This window comes from Stomoxys calcitrans, chromosome 3 (genome assembly GCF_963082655.1).
Source record: "Stomoxys calcitrans chromosome 3, idStoCalc2.1, whole genome shotgun sequence".
In the NCBI taxonomy this organism is placed as follows: Eukaryota; Metazoa; Arthropoda; class Insecta; order Diptera; family Muscidae; genus Stomoxys; species Stomoxys calcitrans.
Genome location: NC_081554.1, coordinates 188,204,580 through 188,224,980, shown reverse-complemented (window position 1 = coordinate 188,224,980; position 20,401 = coordinate 188,204,580). Strand labels below are relative to the sequence as shown.

The 20,401-nt window shown below is 40.5% G+C and overlaps 1 protein-coding gene across 1 annotated transcript in view; it reads right to left on the bottom strand.

Moving 5' to 3' along the window:
• LOC106081380 (uncharacterized) overlaps positions 1 to 20,401 on the bottom strand; it is a 78,556-nt gene that overhangs the window by 26,382 nt on the left and 31,773 nt on the right. Inside the window, exons 3-6 of the mRNA XM_059365741.1 lie at positions 19,743 to 20,066; positions 19,494 to 19,668; positions 19,243 to 19,344; positions 6,534 to 19,176 (exon numbers count right to left, since the gene is read on the bottom strand). Of these exons, the coding sequence (XP_059221724.1) occupies positions 6,534 to 19,176; positions 19,243 to 19,344; positions 19,494 to 19,668; positions 19,743 to 20,066 (13,244 nt within the window). The remainder of the gene's footprint in view (positions 1 to 6,533; positions 19,177 to 19,242; positions 19,345 to 19,493; positions 19,669 to 19,742; positions 20,067 to 20,401) is intronic.

Sequence of the window (20,401 nt, the reverse complement as noted above, 5' to 3'; positions counted from 1 at the left end):
TATGGCACGGTATTAGTATGTCAGATTTTTGTTTGCATTCTCTTTGTTGTTATCTTCTTTCTTGCATATTCTCCGCTCATGTACGCACACGCACACAAATTTCTTTGTGTGTGTTGGCAAAACGTCATTCAGCTTGATTGTTGTTGTACAAATGAGACCACCTTTATTTGTTTCGCCATGCACACAAATAAAAGTCAAACAACAACACACAGCAAAGACAACAGTATGGAAGCAGATTTGACTCGGCCCATTTCGGGAGCATTTAATTACATTTGCAATTAAAATTGTGCGAAATTTATTATGATGCAGCGACATGTCGCTACTATTTTGTTCATAGAACTCAGTATCACTTGTACGGAATGTGATCGCATAAACTTCGTCACCATTTCTTTATAGTGCGTTTTGGCAGTTGTTCGTGTGAAGAGTCGAAGTCACTACTAGGCTTATATGGTAATCTTTGCTTCAGTGCTTTATTTCAAGAAACAGTCATTAATTTCTTCCAACATGAGAGAGGAAGAAAGAGAATGTTGATTTTATTACTTAATATATATGTAAATACAAAATATATTAAAGAATACAAAATTTCACTCAGCAAATTGAAAAAGGACAAGTAATCAAAAGCCGAGTTTAAATAACCTTAAGTTGTATCTTTTAAGTTGTATTTAGGTTTGCTTGAGAGCGCTGTATGTCAGATCTTACACTCTCATACACGCCCACACCAGGGCTGCTAGATTAATTTAGAAAAAAATCAGCACTTTTTTATGGGAAAAATCGGCATTTTCGGCACTTTAATTTTAAAAATCGGGTTGTTGGGTAATCTATAGACGTCATTCATCAAAAAAATCAAATGATTTTGATTTTTCAGCCATGACTGATGGTTATGTGTACATGTGGCGAATACACCTTTGTTTTCACCAATACTATTACAATGACCATGCATCAGATGTCCCATGTTAAGTCAGCATTAAGTTTAGATGAAGTTGGGTATGAACCCACCATAATGGATATATTTTAACCCGGATAAAAACTACACCCTATGTGATTTCCAACTACGAAAACATTTGTCACGGATATGGAGGGGTCCAAAACAGCCCAAATGCATCATTCATGTGATTAAGCAGTAGATAGTTCTAAATTGTAGATATATCGAGATATGGTCCGATTTGGACCGGATTTAGCGTGTATGTCAGGGTCCTAATACCACTCTTTACACCGAATTTTCGCAAATAAAAAAAAACAACAAATAAGACACAACAAAACAACCAACTTTTCGTCAAAATCCGGTGAAAAATGCATACCTTTCGCCCCATAGCAGCTATATCGAAATATGTTCCAATTTGGACCAAATACTAATAAGTACAAGTCATTGTTCAATTGTGTATAACAAAATATTGACCTTTTTAGTAGCTATATCTAAAAATAAACCGATCTGAACCATGTTATGACACGGATGTCGAAAAGCGTAACATAAGTCACTGTGTCAAATTCCAGTGAAATCGGATTATAAATGCGCCTTTCATGGGGCCAAGACTTTAAATTGAGCTTTATCCAAATCTGGACCGATTTGGGCCAAGTTGGAGAAAAATGTCGAAGAGCCTTACACAACTCACTGCCCCAAATTTCGGCGACATCGGACAATAAATGCGCCTTTTATGGGCCCAAAACCTTAAATCGAGAGATCGGTCTATATGGCAGCTATATTCAACTCTGGACCGATCTGTGCCATGTTTTTGCAAAAATATGTCGAGGGGCTTAACTTAACTCACTGTCCCAAATTTCGGCGACATCGGACAATAAATGCGCCTTTTGTGTGCGCAAAACCTTAAATCGAGAGATAGGTCTACTTGGCAGCTATATCCAAATCTGGACCGATCTGGGCCAAATTGGAGGAAGATGTCAAAGGGCCTAACACAACTCACTGTCCCAAATTTCATCAAAATGGTTTTTATGGGCCTACGACCCTAAATCGGCGGATCGGTCTATATGACAGCTATATCCAAATCTGGACCAAATTGAAAAAGAATGTCGAGGGGCTTAACACAACTCACTGTCCCAAATTTCAGCAAAATCGTATAATAAATGTGGTTTTTACGGGCCTAAGACCCTAAATCGCCGGATTGGTCTATATGGGGGCCATATCAAGATATAGTCCGATATAGCCCATCTTCGAACTTAACCTGCTTATGAACAAGAAAAGAATCTGTGTAAAGTTTCAGCTCAATATCTCTATTTTTAAAGACTGTAGCGTAATTTCAAAAGACAGACGGACGGACGTGACTAGATCGGCACGTCGGAAATGGATATTTCGATGTGTTGCAAACGGACTGACAAAATGAATATACCCCCATCCTTCGTTTGTGGGTATAAAAATGTTAAGAATGAACTTAAGAAGTCAAAAGATCGATTTTCATGGCAGCTATGTCCAAATTTCTTCAGTTTTGGAGTATATATCACAAATAGTTTTAAAATAGGGTTTACAAGAGAAACAATTTCATCAGGAGACCTGTATTTATGGCAACAATATAAGAATGGTCCGTTATAAATCTCCATACTCAATTTAAGCCGAATCTGGTAAATAGGGTCACATATAGGCTTTAAAAGAGAAAAAATTTCATCAGGAGACCTGAATTTATGGCAATTATATAAAAATGGTCCGTTATAAATCTCCATACCCAATTTAAGCCGAATCTGGTAAAAAAATACGCTTTTTGTAAACTGAAGAAGTTAAATCTGAAGACTGATATCAAGACATGGCCTATCTTCAAACTTCATCTGCCCAAAACAAAAATACCCACTGAAAAAAATTTCAAAATTTTCTAAAATCTCGGGGTTTTTAGAGTAAAAATTTAAAAATCGGCACTTTGCTATTTTTGAAGTTAAAAATCGGCAAAATGCCGAAAAATCGATAAATCTAGCAGCCATGGCTCACACACGTGCTTACTCATTCTCTCAGTTAAATCCAATGTTTTTATAAATTATATATTGGGTTGCCCAAAAAGTAATTGCGAATTTTTTAAAAGAAAGTAAATGCTTTTTTAATAAAACTTAGAATGAACTTTAATCAAATATCCTTGCAGAAGAAAAAATGCAATTACAGAGTCACAAGCTGTGAAAAAAATTTGTCAATGCCGACTATATGAAAAATCCGCAATTACTTTTTGGGCAACCCAATATATCGATAAAGAATTGGAACTTCGCACATAGACTGGTTGGTGGCGCTTGTGAATATAGACAAATGAGAATTACCTAAGAACATGCCGCAAGCAGAATTCGACGTTTGCATTTTCTAAATATGCATCATTTCCGTAATGCTGTGTATGGGGTTTTGCAGTCTTAGCTTTCAATATGTGTATCTTTTTCTCTTTTATTTTTGCTGTGAATTTGATTTTTTAATTTGTTTCGTCAAAGCTGCTTGCTTTGAAGAAAAATAAAATAATTACAGACACCTACATATAAGCTTGACATTTGCCATCCAATTTTGAGAGCAGAAACATTTCTCTATTATTTCTATCCTCTTTGATAGGTATTTAGATATAAAATATCTTCAAGACTATGAAAAATATTCCCATATTATTAATTTTAAAATTTTAACGTAGTTATTATGCTGTCATTATGATTTTGATTTACACCAAGACGGATTGAAAAAAGTGATCTCACGCGAACAGCAGTCCAGGTTTGACGGTATTAAGATGACAGATTTTTGTTTGCATTCTCTTTGTTGTTATCTTCTTTCTCGCACATTTTTCACACACTCACATAAATTTGTTTGCGTGTGTTGGCAAAACGACTTTAGGGAATAAATTGACTTGTCGAAAGTGGACAAATATACAGAATTACATAAAGTGAATAATTTTTGAGCTATCCCCGTCGATTTTTTCAGATAATGAACTTTGTATTTATGTTAGAAAAACCTACCAAAAATTGAGGAAGAGAATAAAACCCTACCAATTTTGGCCGGAATCTACCAGACACGACAACATTGCTTCTTAGATAATTCTCAAATTCTTTTGGGCACGATGTTATATTCGATGGTCATCACTCTATCTACTGTATACCTGTGTACACTATTTCTACCATATTTGATATTCATGTTGTCTCATTATATTGTAATTGAATTTTAGCTAGGTGGGATTTTTATTTTTGGTAATTTTTTTTCATTAGCAAAACTGTCAAATTCCTGACCAAAGAGCAGGGTTGCCAAATTATTTTGTGGAAAATCTGCACCTTTGAAGGAAAAAATCTTCTATTTCAACATTTTCAAAATTTGACAAAAAAAATCCAAACAAATGTTTTGGGAATTAAATGAAAACCTTTAATATATTATACATATCCACCTCCATATACATGGAATAGTAGAGGTTAGCATGTCCGCCTATGACGCTGAACGCCGGGGTCTAATCCTGGCGAGACCATCAGAAAATATTTTCAGTGTGGGTTTCTGCTTCGAATGTTGTCGACATTTGTGAGATTCTATGTCATGCATAGAAGCCATGTAAAAACTTCTCTCCAAAGAGGTGTCGGACTCGGCTATAAAAAGGAGGCCCCTTATCATTGAGCTTAAATTTGAATCGTACTGCATTCATTGATATGCGAGAAGTTTGCCCCTATTACTTAGTTGGACGCCCCAGTAGCCGAGTTGGTAGCGTGCTTGGATTATCAGTGCAGGGGTCGTGGGTTCGATTCCCGCCAGAAGCCCTGGTTTGTCGCTACTGTGGTATCACAATGGACGCTAATATTGTCTAAGTGAGTCTGTAATGGATTGCCACTCTAACTTAAATTTGCATTTGCATCACCTGGTGTCAAACAAACAGACTTGCACTGGATACATTTTTGCATTATCTTTGTCCATAAGCCGTGAATTATGTATACAGTGCTAAAATTTAACACAGCAAACATTATGATTGGATTAAGACTGTATTTCTAATGGGCGTCCAGATTTCAGTATGCCTATATGTTCCAAATTTTTCTAAATCGATTCAAAAGTGCATCGTAAATGAGCTCAAGAAGTTTAATTGATAGATCGGCCTTCATGATAAATATAAGTAAACATGTACCAATTTCGGACGTATTTGGCTTGAGTATTGAGGGGCGTGATATAACTTTCTATATCAACTTTTAACCAATATGGAGGAAAAATACCTCTTTCATGTGCTTAATCCTTTGAGAACGATTGGGAAATGCATGTCATATTTTGTATTTTTGAAAATGGAGGAAAAAAATAATATATTTTGTTTATTTTTTCTTTTAAGTTTAATCGGTTAATAAGGAGGTTATATCAATATTATATCATATCAGCTCATATTATTATTTTTAAATGTGCAGATTGATAGCAAAAGAAGACGAATGAATATCGCTAGAAAGATTGTCTTTGAATCTATCTTTTCTTGTATCGTCGGATAGAAATATTTCGATATATTGGGCACGGAATATCGAAATAAGACCCCCAAACAATTATTTTTAGTATTTTGAAAAACTCTACTTTAAGAGTAGAAATCGGCACTTTGCTGTTCTTAAAGCTAGCTGTCTGGCAACCCTGCCCATTGGATATGTATTACTCAAAGAGAAGGCCCCATATTATATTTTAATTTTCAACATTATATTAATTAAAGTTGAAAATATAATTATTTTTTAATTAAAATGTAAGTAATTATTATTTTCTAATTTACAATTAAAGTGAATTTAAAAATTAAACCAATTATTTCTGAATATTAAAAAATTTATTTAGAAAAACAAAAAAATTAACAAAAAGCGTTTAAAGTGGGATTTAATATTCCTACACTCCAAGAGATGGCGATACAAAAGAACCAAATACTAACGCAAAAAAATAATAAAATAATAAAATTAATTAAAATATTAATTAAAAATATTCGTATATGAAAGTATGAGTAAAATTATTTTAAAAATTTAATATAAAACTCAAGAAAGTTTTTCAATTTATAAATTTAGTAGTGGTTTTCTTGCTGGAATGTTGCATTCCACTCCAAGAGAGGGCGCTGCAATAACGCAAACGCACTAACCTAAAAAAAAAACAGTTTAAGAACTAATTTCATTTTTAGAGTTTTTAATTTAAAAGTAAAAAAATACATACATTTATTATAAAATCTAAATAATAACATTGTTTTTGTTAAAAAAAAAACAAACAAATCTACAAAAATTTTTACGATTTAATACGAGTTATTTTTTTAAAAAAATATACAAAATATCCTTTTATTTAAATCAATAATAATACCGCATAATTATTGATAAATTTATATAAAATTTTTAAAGTGTTTTTTATTCGTGAATTTTAATGTTTTTTTTTATCAAAAATAATTTCATAATTTTTGGGAAAATTATAATGAAAACAGCACCAAAGAATAGAAGGGAATTTTAGGTTTTTCTAAAACAACATAGGTTTGATGAAAAAAACATTTTCCATTAAAAAAATGGTAATTCTGAACTATTCGCTTTGTCATGGAATACCCCATACATATGGTTAAGAGTAGTTAAAAATTAGTTTCTATTTTTATCTTATTTTCCTATATAATCATCACTCCTCTGCTCCATAACATTCTTCGAAATCTTCATAATAACTACTATCATGATCTTCTAAATCATGAGGCGATATCAAAGGCCTCACCAATGAACCCTGGCTACTGCCACGACTATTGTCGGGACCTCCGCCCAAAATACCAGCCATTATATCGCCAGCAGCCAAGGCGCCGCCCACAGCTCCACCACCTATTCCATTTCCATCTACTCCTCCTGCCTCCTGATCGCGAGGTCTGGCCTCAAAAATATTATAATGGGCTATGGCATCGGCATGCCCCAAACATTGAGTGGGTATGGCCTCTGCCTTTAGCATATGATGACTACCCTCAAAACATTCGGCCACAAAATGTCTACGACATATGCGATAATTTTGAGCCCTATAATCGGTTAAATCCAATTTTAAGTTTGCAAACCACATCTGGCACAAATCCAAACGCAAAGGAAACTTATATAGTGGCATTAGGGGCTGTATACAGCCGTAGACTATGCATTGCTCACTGGGCGGATCATTTTGATGGATGAAAGCATTTTCTGCCAAATTCAAATTGAGCGTGGGCACTGCCCATGAATGTAGCCCCAAATCGGCATCACTAAAGCACATGGCCTCGAAATGTTGACTGCATATGGCGTATTGATTCTCCTTGTAATTGCGAGGATCAATTTTGATGTTGAAACACCATTTTATGAAAATCTCTGAATCGCGGGGAAATTCGGTATAGAGCTTAATGCCACGCGTCTCCGAGGAATTGGAACATTTTGGCACACAACAAAGGAAAATGTGCGATTTTACTTCAGATATAACCAGGCTCGGAAAGTTGGTGGTTGCAGGAGCTATGGTTATGTGCCCTGCCACGTTATCATCTATGAACTCATCTTCTTGGCAATATTCATCTTCGATTTCTAAAACTTCTTCTTTAATGGTGGTTGATTCGGCGGCCGAGGTTTCTTCTTCGCCCAAACCATATTGATCTTCAATGAGCTCTTGTTTAATGGCTATAATTTCGAATTTCTCATTACATGCTGCTGAACCCTTATCTGTACGGGTTATTGCTTTTTCATGGCAATAATCATGATCATTCCAACCCATTGCCTGGCCATCAGCCCTATCCTCATCATCATCATCATCGTTAGTAAACCTTGAAACAGTATCTTTAGACTTTTCTTCTTCAACATGCTGCACACTTTCCCTTTCACCAACGCTGTGCTTATCATCCAACGCTATTGGCTGGCCCAGCCTTAAAGTTGGTATGGCTGTTTCCAATAATCTTCGCTTTTTTAAAAAACGTATGCTAAAATGAAGACCACATATTTTGGTTTCTTGCGGTTGAAAATGTTCACATTTGACATTTTGCAGCCATTTGGCCAACATTTCACGATTTTCGGGGAATTTATACAGTCTTGTCTTGGACTCCAGCGTATAGCCTTGGGCATTGACACACGTCTTGACACAACATTCACCGGTATAGGCAAATTTATCCTCGGCATCAACTTGTATAATATCCTCAGGATGCCGACTGGGAGGCAAATTTAGAGTTGGCAAAGCCCAGGAGAACAGGGCACGTTTGGTAAAGCAATAATTCTCAAAATGCCTTTCGCATACCTTGTAATAGTTCCATTTATTCTTATCAATCTCTTGCACGTCGATGTCCAAATTGTGACACCATTTATCCAAGAGTTCCGAGTTCAAGGGCAAACAGTGTAGTTTGACTTCTTTGTAAGCCTTAAAATGCCAATCGGTGGGACATTGTTTCACCAGGCAATGCTTGGAGAAAAATTTGTTTCTCTCCGCCAAAGTTCGATAGGTTTTGCTAAGGCTATGCAATTCACCTTTGAACTCATCCCCATTGACTTGAAGTAAATGCTGCTCGAAGCGCTTGTATAAAATATAGAAATGCTCATCGCAAAAATTGATTTCTTGCTCTTGTTCTGCAAGGGGCATTGCCACACCTATGCTCTCCAGCCATAGCTTTTTGATCTCCTCTATTTGGGGTGCCTTAAATACCTGCGACTTGGCCTCGGTGCATTCCGGATGGGCACATTCATATTTCGGTTGTAAGATCGGAACTTTGATTCTATGTCCATATAAATCCACATCGACCAATTGGCTGGCATCCAAAGGAATTAAATCATGTTGCTTTTCTAATCTCAATGTGGGTATGGAACCAATTTTAAGAAAGTTATATTTCGTATAGCAAACCTCCTCAAAGTGTTGCCAACAGATGTGATAACAACTGCGCACCTCCAACGAATCTTTCAAATCCAGATTGTGTAGCCATTTGTCATAGATGTCCTTGCGCTTGGGAAAGGCGGCCAAGCGGGTGCCGGCAGTTTGCTTGGTGTTGGCACAGTTTGCCACACAGCAGGTCTGACGTAGTTGACTCATGAATTGTTGCTGACTAACGTATTCGGGATTTTTATAACGCTGCTCTTCTGGTGGTGGTCGGGGCCCCAACAATAGGGTGGGCACTGCTCCCGAGTGAACATTTCGCCGCTTGTAATTCACAAAACGACGTTCAAAATGTTTATGACACAACCAATGATCTGCAGTGAGCTCGGACTCATTTAAACTCAAATTAAAACACCATTTCTGACGCAGCTCTTGCTCCCGGGGGAAAGCAATTTTATGTACCTGATCCAACTCCACAGACCTTTGACAATCCTCCATGCAACAACGCATGGGTCGAAAATCCTGAAACACTTGCTCACAGTCCTCCAAGTCAGTCACACCTTCGCCCAATTGCAAAGTGGGTATAGCGCCCCACAAAATACGATTGTCTATGACGAATTTCTTTTCGAAATGCTCAAAGCAGATTTTCCTTTTCTTACTCAGCGTCAGGACATATTTACATTTCTCCTGGCAATGGCGTACCCATATGGAACGTAAACGATTATTTGAGGGATATTTGAATAACACGCAACCAGGAGTGCTGGTGGTATTCAGACAATTTAAAACTCCACATTTTTGGGTCATACCCAAAAGTTTTGGACCAGAAGGAGGTCGTTCCAGTTTAACATCTTCATCCAGAAACTCTTGTTTCACTTGAAAATCTAGCAGAGTGTTCATGGAGTTGGTAATCTCCTCAATAGAGGGAGATTCAATGTGTTGGGAACCGCTCGCAGTTATTACATCAAGCAGAGGCTTGTGACTATCGGGTTCTTGTTTGGGTGTCAGGAATTTTTTAGATATTTTTCTTCTCTTAGCATTGCCTAGGCTTTGGGACTTTTGCCTTATATACTCGCCCAGTGTCTGGAAATTGTCCAAACTTTCTTCGTCACCTGCTGGAAGTTTGGATTTCTTTGCAGCTTTTCGCTTTTGTCCTTCAATTTTGATTTTATGCTTTGCCAAGGGTTTTATTTTTGTTCGCGGCGGCGCAGTCGGACTTGATGCTTCTTGCTCTTTTTTGATGTTCTTCCTTTTGGTCAAGAGTTTAGCTGCCTTTACGATTTTCATAGTCTTGGCCTTTTGTTGTTTGAGCACTCGGGGATTTCTAAACAGCTTATCACCATGATTTAGATTTAATGTGGGCAAGGCAGCAGCTCTTATCAAACCGAAAGCATTCAAACATCTGGGCTCAAAGTGCTTCTGGCACAGCTTCCATGCCCTCCAGTTCTGTTCCACCTCGGATTCGGCTATCTTCAAATTGAAACACCATTTCTTTAGTTGTATTTTATCTTTGGGGAAGACATTCAGATGAGTCCAAGGGCCCTCACAATTGGTCACACAGCACTTGCTGGACTGTTTCCTTTGCGGATTGGTAAATAAGTCCTTCTGTGGACAGGCCACCCCCAGGGTGGGTACTGAATGCTTGCGCAATAACTTTAAGGTCTTATCGAAGCATTCATTCTCAAAATGCTTAAGACATATACGCATGCTATCCCTATACTGGCTACGTTCCATTTTAAGATTGTGTAGCCATTTTAGGAAACTGGCCAATCGTGTGGGGAATCTAAATAAATAAATGCCCTCGGATTTATTTTGCACTTCACGACAAACGCAGCAACGAAAGAAATCCACCTTTTCAGGAGGATTGTCATGCATGTCCGACTTGCGGCTTAGATTCAGTGTGGGAGTTGCCCAGTTCTTGAGTTTTTTAATCTCACCCTTCTCATCCCTGGATAAACAAAAACTTTCAAAGTGTTTATGACATACTCTCAGATTCAGGGTGCTTTGCTGGGGCCCCAAGCTCAAATTGTGTATCCATTTCTTGACCTCATAGGACTTGGTGGGGAATTTGAAAAACGGCCCCTTTTCTGTATTGCAAGAGGAGACACAGCAGTGTTGAAGATTTTCATGATGCGAAGGCAAGGCCTCGGGCGGATTGACATACAGGCTGGCATTGAATGGCAATTCCAAGGTGGGCAAGGCCCAACGATGTAACTTTTTTTCACTAAGACAACGCTCTTCAAAGTGCCTGGCACAGATGCGTAAATGGGGGCGTTCCGGCATGTGGAAAGTCAGCGAGGAATTGTGTAGCCATTTCTGCAGTAGAGCTGCCTCCTTGGGGAATTCAAAGAGTTTGGTATTTAGTTTAAAACCTGTCTCACAGCTAGGAACACAACAACGGAAGATACGCAATTCGGGTAAAACTTTTAGCTTTTCATAGGTTTCCCTTAAATGCTGGTTCTTGGAAACGGAATCAACCCCCTGAAGGCGTTCATACCAGGAGACCAGATGCACAGAGCACACATATTGGGAACTATTTAACGCCAATGATCGATCACTGGCCAAGCCTTTTAGCCAACTTTTTAGCAAAGCCTCATCTTCGGGTAGCCTATGGCATTGGAAGCCCAACCAGACACAATTCTCTATGCTACATTTGCGAATATCATTGCGCAGAATGTTGTCCACATCCTTATGACCCAAATGCAGCGTGGGCACGGTGCCCGGCAATAGATGGTCTTTATTTTTACATGCGTCCTCAAAATGCAGGGAACATACACGCAAATCCTTAATCTCCTGTAGGAAGGAGTCCTCCTCAAATATTAGCTTCAAATTATGCAGCCACTTGTCTATGTCCTCTCGTTGTTTGGGGAATTTATACATGGTCCTATAATCCACCTCATCCGCTTCACTTGTCTGATAATGGCAATTGAGGGCACAGCATTTGTGATTTTCCTCAAAGACATCATCATCGTTCTGATAGAACCAAGACTTAGCTTTCAGGAACATGGTGGGCAAGGCCCGCTCGTGCAGCACACCTTGCTTGATGCAGGCCTTCTCGAAATGACGATTACAAATGCGAGTGGCCTTAACATCTATGGTGGGCGATAGATTCAAATTGTATAGCCATTTCTTGAGTAGATCCCTGGCTTGGGGAAACTGGTAAAGTTTCACTTTATCCACAGTGGACGATTTCTGGCAGCTCTCCACCACACACTTCAAATGATGATCTTCAGTCTCTATGCGACACAAGACCTTAGTACGATTGTCCTCTGTATTAACGCCCAATCTCAAAGATGGCACTGCGTTAATTTTCAGAACCTGAGTGCCAGCCTCAAAACTGTCCGTGGTAAAATGGACACCGCACAGCTTATAGTGGCTGCTGAGGGCCTCCCTCAGTTCGATTTGCAGATTGTTGCACCATATGCGTCTAAGTTCCGAGTTCTTGGGAAAGGCATAGAGTTTCCTGGTGTCGCCAGAGTTGCCACACAACTTAACACAGCACATCTCCTTTGGCTCGGTCCTAACCTTTCTTCGTATGCGGGGCAAATTTTTTATTATACGCTCGGTATGGCCTAAATTTAGAGTTGGCACGGCGCCTGCCTTCAAATTGCGTTGTTTATAGAAGGCATAGGTCTCAAAGTGATGGTTACATATTCGTATGTTATTGTGCTCTTGGGTGTTCCTGCCCAATTTGAGATTAATGCACCACTTTCGACGAGAACTCACATCGTGTTGAGGGAAACGAATGAGAAATGTCTCGGCATCTTCTTTGCGGCCACAATGGACAAGGTAACATTTGGCAACGTCCAGCGTCTGTTTTGAAGGACGTGCTGTGGATGCTACTGCTGTGGTGGTTAAGGGTGTTGGTGTGGCTGCCTTACTTTGTGTTTGCATTTGTGCTCTCTTGGCTGATTTTGGTTTTGGCATTACCTTATTTTTGATTACAGTTCGTTTTTCTTTTAAACCCAAATCCAAAGTAGGCACAGCATTGGCTTTTAATTTTCCATTCTCTATTAGAGAGGTTTCAAAATGTTTGGAACACACTCGCAATTTTCTTTGCTGGCATATTTCCTGCGGCAGATGTAAATGTTCTGACCATTTTTTAAGCAGCTCCTGGTCTTGAGGGAATTTGAATAAAAGTTCTTTGGATTTTTTGGGGGCAGTTTCTTTATTCGCCATTAGCTTCTTGCGTCTGCAATGCTTGAGGCAGCATAGCCGAAAAACCGATTGTTTGCCGGTTTTAGTTTGAGCATAGGGTGGCGGTGGCGTTATGGTTTGCTCACACTCCGTCGATGTTGCTGCTGCTGAAGGAGCGTTCACAGCCTCCCCAGCCATTACTTCAGTGCTGACAATAGGTTTTTTGTTCAGCTCATCATTTGTGTGTTTGGGTACTCGTGCGTTACCCAAATTCAAGGTGGGCACTGCACCCAGCTTAAGTCTTCGGGTACCTATGACTCTTAGCTCAAAGTGATCTATACACACTCGGCCTATACACTCTTCGGGCTGGAGGCCCAAATTATCGCACCATTTTTGTAGCAGATGGGCATCTTTGGGAAAACCATAGGTGGTTAAATGCTGTTCTGGAGTCTTTTCTTTGCCGCAATACTTCAGGCAACATCTTGGGGCAATATTGTTGATGGGCCTATCTGTGCGCAATGCAGTATTTGAGGAATTTTCATCATTGTATTCATAGGAGGCGGGGCCAGCTCCTACGCTGGCAGGTGTAACAGAACGTAGGTCTCTTTCACGTATGCCGCTGCTGCTGGCAGGGGTTACGGAACGGCGATCTCTTTCAAAAGAGGATCGGGAGATTTCCATAATATCCTCATGGCTTATGGGTACTAAGGTGACACGCAACTCCTTCATTTTAATGGAAGTCCAGTGCTGGGAAGTACCACGTATGCGTATTTTGTCCAAATCTATTTCTTCCTCCTCTTCCTCTTCAACTTCTTCGTCGTCTTCTTCGTCCTCCTCCTCATCATCATCGTACTTCAGTTCATCATAATCTTCTTGATCATCCTCATCGGTCTCTCCCTCTGCTTCTGAAGGCATCTCATCATCTTCCTCGGGCTCTTCTAAAAATCCATCTTCGTCGGCACCATTTTCAAAAAAATCATCTTCATAATCCTCATCCTCTTCATGATCTACGTCTTCATAGTCATTGTCGTCATCGTCTTCGTCGTCGTCCTCCTCCTCATAATCACCATCCTTAGACTTTTCATCTTTGGAATCTTCTCGTGACTTCAATTGGATTTTCTTTAGCAGATCTGCATTATCGTAGGACAATTCTTCTGCATGACCCAAATTTAGGGTGGGTACTGCCCCATTCTTAAGTTTCTTTTCGCCTTTGACTGCATCCTCAAAGTGTTCGTGACATAGGCGTCCCTTGCATTTGTCCACATCCATATTGAGGTTCTTAGCCCATTTTTCCAGAAATTCTTCGGACTTGGGGAAGACAAATGTCCTTAAGGACTCATTGGTGATGGCATTATTGTGGCAATGAGCCAAAATACAACGCTGCACTGCAAAGACATTTTGCAAACGCCGCGGATTATCGAAGATGTGTTCAGAGTGACCCAAATGCATGGTGGGCAAGGCCCAAGGCTTAAGCGTTTTACCCTCTATGCAGCGCTTTTGAAAGTGCAAATTACAAATTCGTATATTCGGCACCTTGCTCGCCTTGGTGGAAGGAATTTGCAGATTATGCATCCATTTACGCTTCATTTTTCCCTGCATGGGCACAGGATAAAAACGCACACCATGTTCCAGACGCGATCGCCGACAGCTAGGTACATAGCACTTGATCGAGTCCAATGACTTCTTAATCTTCACCTGTTTTAGCTGCAGTTGTTCTCGTTCATTCGTCCTAGAACGGCCGTAAACCTCTCGCTTGATAGTGGTGGTCCTGTTTAGGAACTCGGGTGCTTCATCGTGACCCAGATTCTTAGTGGGTATGGCCCAGGAGCGTATTCGGGCACTGCCAAAACACATATCCTCAAAGTGCTCCGAGCAGATCTTGTAGAGGGGCGTCAGATGGCGGGACATTTTCAAATTGGCACACCATTTGCGCAGCATCACTTCGTCGCTGGGGAAATTGAAGAGCCTTGAGCGCTCCGTTTCCTCAGATGTGCAATTCTTGACAACACATTTTAATAGCTGAGGTCCTATCATCCTTCTATCGATGCGGGTAAGATCAGGATTCTTATACATTTCCTTCTTGCTGGCAGCCGTATTCGGAAGGTTCAAAGTCGGTATGGCCCAGGAACGAAGGCGTTGTGTTTCGGTTATGCAAAACGGCTCAAAATGTGAGTCGCACACCTTATTTAGATACCGGCGATGCTCATCGGGAATTATGCCCGTGTTATGGGCCCACTTTTTGGCTATCTCTTTGCCATAGGGGAAGAAATACAGGCGCAGCTCCGAGTTGAGCACAGTTGAAGAATGGCAACCCTCAACGCTACACTGAAAGCGATTAACCACCAAAGACATTTCCGATTTTTGATAAGAGTACAACAATTTGTTATAGTCTGCTTTGAACTTCTCGCTACTCGTCTCGGTCTGCTCCACAGTTGCATCATCATCTTTGGCGGCCTTCTCCTCCATGCGGTCTTTCAAACCCCGAAATATTTTCTGAAAATGTAGGCCACAAATTTTACTTTCAGCGGTTAAGTCTGAAACCTCTATGCCTATTTCCTTGCACCACATCTGGCGTAACTCTAAAGTCTCGGGCAAATCATAGGGTTCTCTCATTATGGTCTTGGGAGCATTGCACTCATTCACGCAACATTCGGCTGGGGTACTTAAGGGATCCAGCAGATCATCGTCCTCTTCCTGGTCCAAATCTTGTTGATCCTCCTCGACTTCGGCATTGTTGTCTTTCAATTCCTCTAGACGCAACTGTTTTCTTTCCATGCGTTCTATAACCTTTCGTTTGATGAACAAATTGGGTCTTATTCTATCGGGATTGATTTTGTATAGGTCCTCCGTCTCTGTGTGGCCCAGATTGATGGTGGGCAATGCCCCAAAATTCAGGCGGGTCTTACCAATACAGACCGGCTCAAAATGATCATTGCAAATTTTATACTTTTCCCTTTCCTTAAAGTCCAGAAAGTCTAGCTTAAGATTATGTTTCCATTTGCGGAACAGCTTCATGTGCTTGGGGAAGCTATTCATTTGGGCATCATCATATTTACGAGTCTTGCCACAATGTGGCACACAGCATTTGAATATGTATTCTCCGGACCTCTGATCGGGCGGAGGATTTTGTATCACCTCTATCTTGTCCTCTCCTTCTGCGGGTTGGGGCAAATGAAGTGTCGGTATTGCCCACTTGTATAGCAGTTTGGGTCCTTGACATGCATCTTCGAAATGTTTGCTGCATACTCTGACACCTACACAGTCGGAGGGAGTCATTCTCAGATTATGACACCATTTCGATAAATGCTCCTCATCGTCACGAGGAAAACGATACAGTCGTACATCATCTTCCTTCCTCGACTCACATCCCTTGACGGCACATTTTTCCGACTCAAATAACGAACGTTTCTCATTGGGATACAAATCGTCAGAGTCATGCCCCAAATTCAAGGTGGGTATGGCTCCAGGTGATATACGCCTACCGGTCACCGAGTGGGATTCAAAGTGGTCGGAGCATACACGCATGGTGGTATTTAATTTTCCCTTGGGCCAATTTTTGATATTGTGGCGCCATTTTTGGAATACCGAGCGGCTATTAGGGAAGCGGAAGAGTACCACTCCATCGGCTTTGGTCTTTCTACATGACTCTACAATGCATTGGCGTTGGGGGACGCCCACTCTTACATGTTTCAAACGGGCCGGATTCTGATAGAGTTTGTAGCCCGGGTGGGTGTTAAGGTTCAAAGTTGGCACCGCCAAATTCATGGGGCAGCGCTTGGTTAGCACAGATGGCTCAAAGTGTGTGGAGCAAATGCGCCTATGTGAACTACCCACTAAAGGTAATTGAATATTGTGACACCATTTGGCCATGGTGCTTCTGTTGCCAATGGGGAATCGGAATAGTTGAATATTGCCTTGGGATCGCGTCTTGCGACAATGCGGCAGACAGCAACGGGGAGCCCATTTCATCATCTCGTGCTTAGAAGTGCGATCGCCGCGTTCTGGTTTCTCCTTTTTCTTATAGAATAACTGGGATGGGGGAGGGTTTTCAAACAGGTGCTCCACACTGGAGCCCAAATTGAGGGTGGGCATTGCCCAATTCAGTAAACGCTTTCCTATGCAGTGCGACTCAAAGTGCAGATTGCATATTTTCATCAAAGGCAATTTCGCAGCATCCACTTGCAGGTTATGGGCCCATTTAAGCAGCTGTTCGGCATCCTCGGGCGGCCGATAGAGCTTGACATCATCGATTTGCGGATTTCGTTTGCATGAAGCTACACAACATTCGCCTTGCTCATCACCATTGTTGGGGGCAAACGGCTTGGTCCAGTGCTCTGCTATCTCCTCCTCGGATGGCAATTGATGTGGTATCTCCTCACAGCCCAAATTGACGGTGGGTATTGACCATTTCTCTAAGCGTTTGTTGCGCAAACACCTCTCTTCGAAGTGCATTTCGCAAACGGCATCGTTGAAGAGTTTTGTGCCATCCGGCACCGGTTTCTGCAAATTCTCACACCACTTCTGCAATAGTTCAGGATGGGTGGGGAAACGATGCAGATTGGCATGATCGCGATCGCGGTTTCTCTTACACGAGGGCACACAACATGTTTCACGTATGTTAAGTTTCTTAATCACATCCGGGTTTCGATATATATCGGTATCGTCATGGCCCAACTCCATGGTGGGTACTGCGAAAGGCCTCATACAGCCTCCAATGCAATAGCTCTCAAAGTGAGCACTGCAAATGCGGGCACTTTTGTGCAATTTTTCCAAATCCATTTTCAAGTTGTGACACCACTTCTTTAGCTGCTCCGCTCTCTTGGGCACCGTGTGTAGCGTGATGCCTTCGGTATGACGAGTTCTCTTGCATGAGGGTACCAAGCATACATCTCCCAAATCTAGACTGGATGAATTTAGGGAGGTGCCGGAACCCGAGTACTTTTGTGCCATCGAGTTCATGAATACCTCGTCGTATATGGCCGATGTGGCGGTCGAGCCAATTTCTTGCTTAAACATTTCGGCAAACTTCTTGGCTTTGTTCGATGTGAAAGCATGGGATGGCGGCGGAGGAGGTGGAGGGGTATACAATTCATTCTCATATATGTCGAAGGTATCATTATGGCCCAAATTCATCGTGGGTACTGCGCCCGGATTGAGTTTTCTCAAACCCAAGGCTTCTTTTACAAAGTGAGAGGAGCAAATTTTGTGATTCTTTCCCCTATACATCTCAGGATCCAATCTTAGATTATAGCACCATCTCCTAAGCAATGTTTCATCCCTGGGAAATCTGTAAAGCGAGAGGTTACAATCATATGACCGACTGCGTCTACAGAAGGGCAGGAAACATTTTTTCTCCTCCTGATAAATATTTGGGTTGTCATGGATTTTGCCATAGACCGTTCCCAACCTCATTGTGGGTATGGCCCAGGGCTTCAGACGGAACTTGCCAAAGCATTTCTCCTCAAAGTGGCGCGAGCAAAAGAATCTGTTCTCTTTGCTGTGTATTGGTAGTCGGGAGTTCTGACACCATTTAATCAAAGTCTTCAAATCTCTAGGAAAACTGTGAAATTTTACATTAGTCTCTCCTCTCTGAGACGGACAGCCTGGCATGTAGCAACGTGCCATTTCTCCCGAAGGAAAGCCCCCCGAACTTTCACGATTCTGATATAGGTTGCCCACATCATCATGACCCAAATTGAAAGTTGGTACTGCCCAATAGCTCAAGGAATAGCGAGCCACACAACGCTTGGGGAAGTGCAAACTGCAAACGCGATATATGCCATAATTGACATTTGGGTCATAGGTCATCTTAAGATTATGCAGCCATTGCAAGAGATATTTTTCATCGCGAGGAAATGGGAAAAATTGTAAGGTGGATGATGAGTATTTCCTAACCCCACATTTGGGAACACAACAAAATGCATCCTCATCCTGAACAGCTTCAGTATTTCTGGAAGTTTTCAAGGGCGGTGTAGCCGCCGTTGCACTGCTGGAAGGTGCATTGAAGGAAAACGATGAATTCGTAGTGGAACTAGAGGCATTATCATGAAACTCTTGCATAAATGATAGATTTTGATTGGAATTCTGGGCGGCAAAGTCTTGTGAATTGGAATAGTCATTGTCGTCAAATGCTTCGAACTCTGAATGTTCCATGGGTGGATAGAAATCTGGTTCTACCTTAATCTCGGTCTTAACTTCTACATGATGGGGCGCTGCAAAATCGGGTATATCATCGTAATTTTCCGAAGAAGTCGTCGTCGCCTGTGTTGGTTTTGGTGCTAATGGAAGCTTTTGTTTAGTACTGGGTGCTGGGGTCTCCGTTGGTTCCCTTAAGGAGGTTATATCTGAAATGAAAAGAACATTTTCAAAAAAAAATCTTTTTCGTATAACATAAGTAAAAAATGCCTTACCTTTTATTAGAAAACTTGTGCGATTCTCTGATCGATTCGTTGATGCTGTCCGCTGGACCACTTGTTTGTTAGACTTGGCAAAACATTTTAGATTTTTAAAATCTATAAGATAATAAAAAAAAGTTAGTAATATATGTTAAAATAATTATGTGTATGTTCTATGTAAATAAAAATTTCAGAAAATTTTTTTGCGAAAAACGATCAGGATTTTTAATAATTTCTGTATAATAATTTGTGAAATCACCTCTTACCATTTTTGTCATAAAATTTGCCACAAAAGTCCGGATTCCCTACATAATGATCTTCCAATTCCGGCAGTGTCTGGAAGCATAAACGACAAATGCAACAATCATAGCGTGGCTGCTGGCGATGATCCAAGAGATGCGAAAATAGCTCATCTCGTTTGGAGAAGGATACACAACATATCTGAATTTAAAAAATTATGTGAAAATTTTGTTATTCACCGGCAAGAAACCATTCCGGCTGATTGGTTTACTTACATTACATTTAAACATCTCATATTCATGGTGACCATATTCATGCTGTTCACACTCATCAATGGTCTCGTAGTACTTGCCACAATATTTCTGACAGAAATACCGATTCAAACGATGCAGTTCCTCATGTGTCTGTAACTCTTCATTAGACATAAAGGACATGGGGCAAATGGAACACTTAAAGTCATATTCGGCAATGTTGCAGCTGGAGAGTGCCACATGTTGAACATAATTTTGGCGCTTTAAAAAGACCTGCTTACAACGTTGGCATATGGGCAGTGTGGAGGAACGTTCTGTTTGTAATTTGCGGCGAGGAAAGTTCAGTGGCTGCAAGCAAAAACCAAAAACCAAGAATGAAAGATGAATAAGAATATCAAAAACAAAACAAAAAAAAAACTTAATAACAAGGCACATATAAACAAAAGTGTTTTCCCTCCCCTCTTCACCATGCCCCCCACAATATACGAAATGTGAATGAAATTTTCTTGTTTACGGTTGACTACACAGTGGAATGCGGCTAACAAAATTAGGAATAAATTGTGATTTTTTTTTTTGAAGGGTAGTAATGCAAGGAAAGCAAATAAGATATTCTTGTAAGCCAATTTTGAATCAAAATTACAATTTAAAGGAAATAACAGCCATGTTTTATTTTAGTATTATAT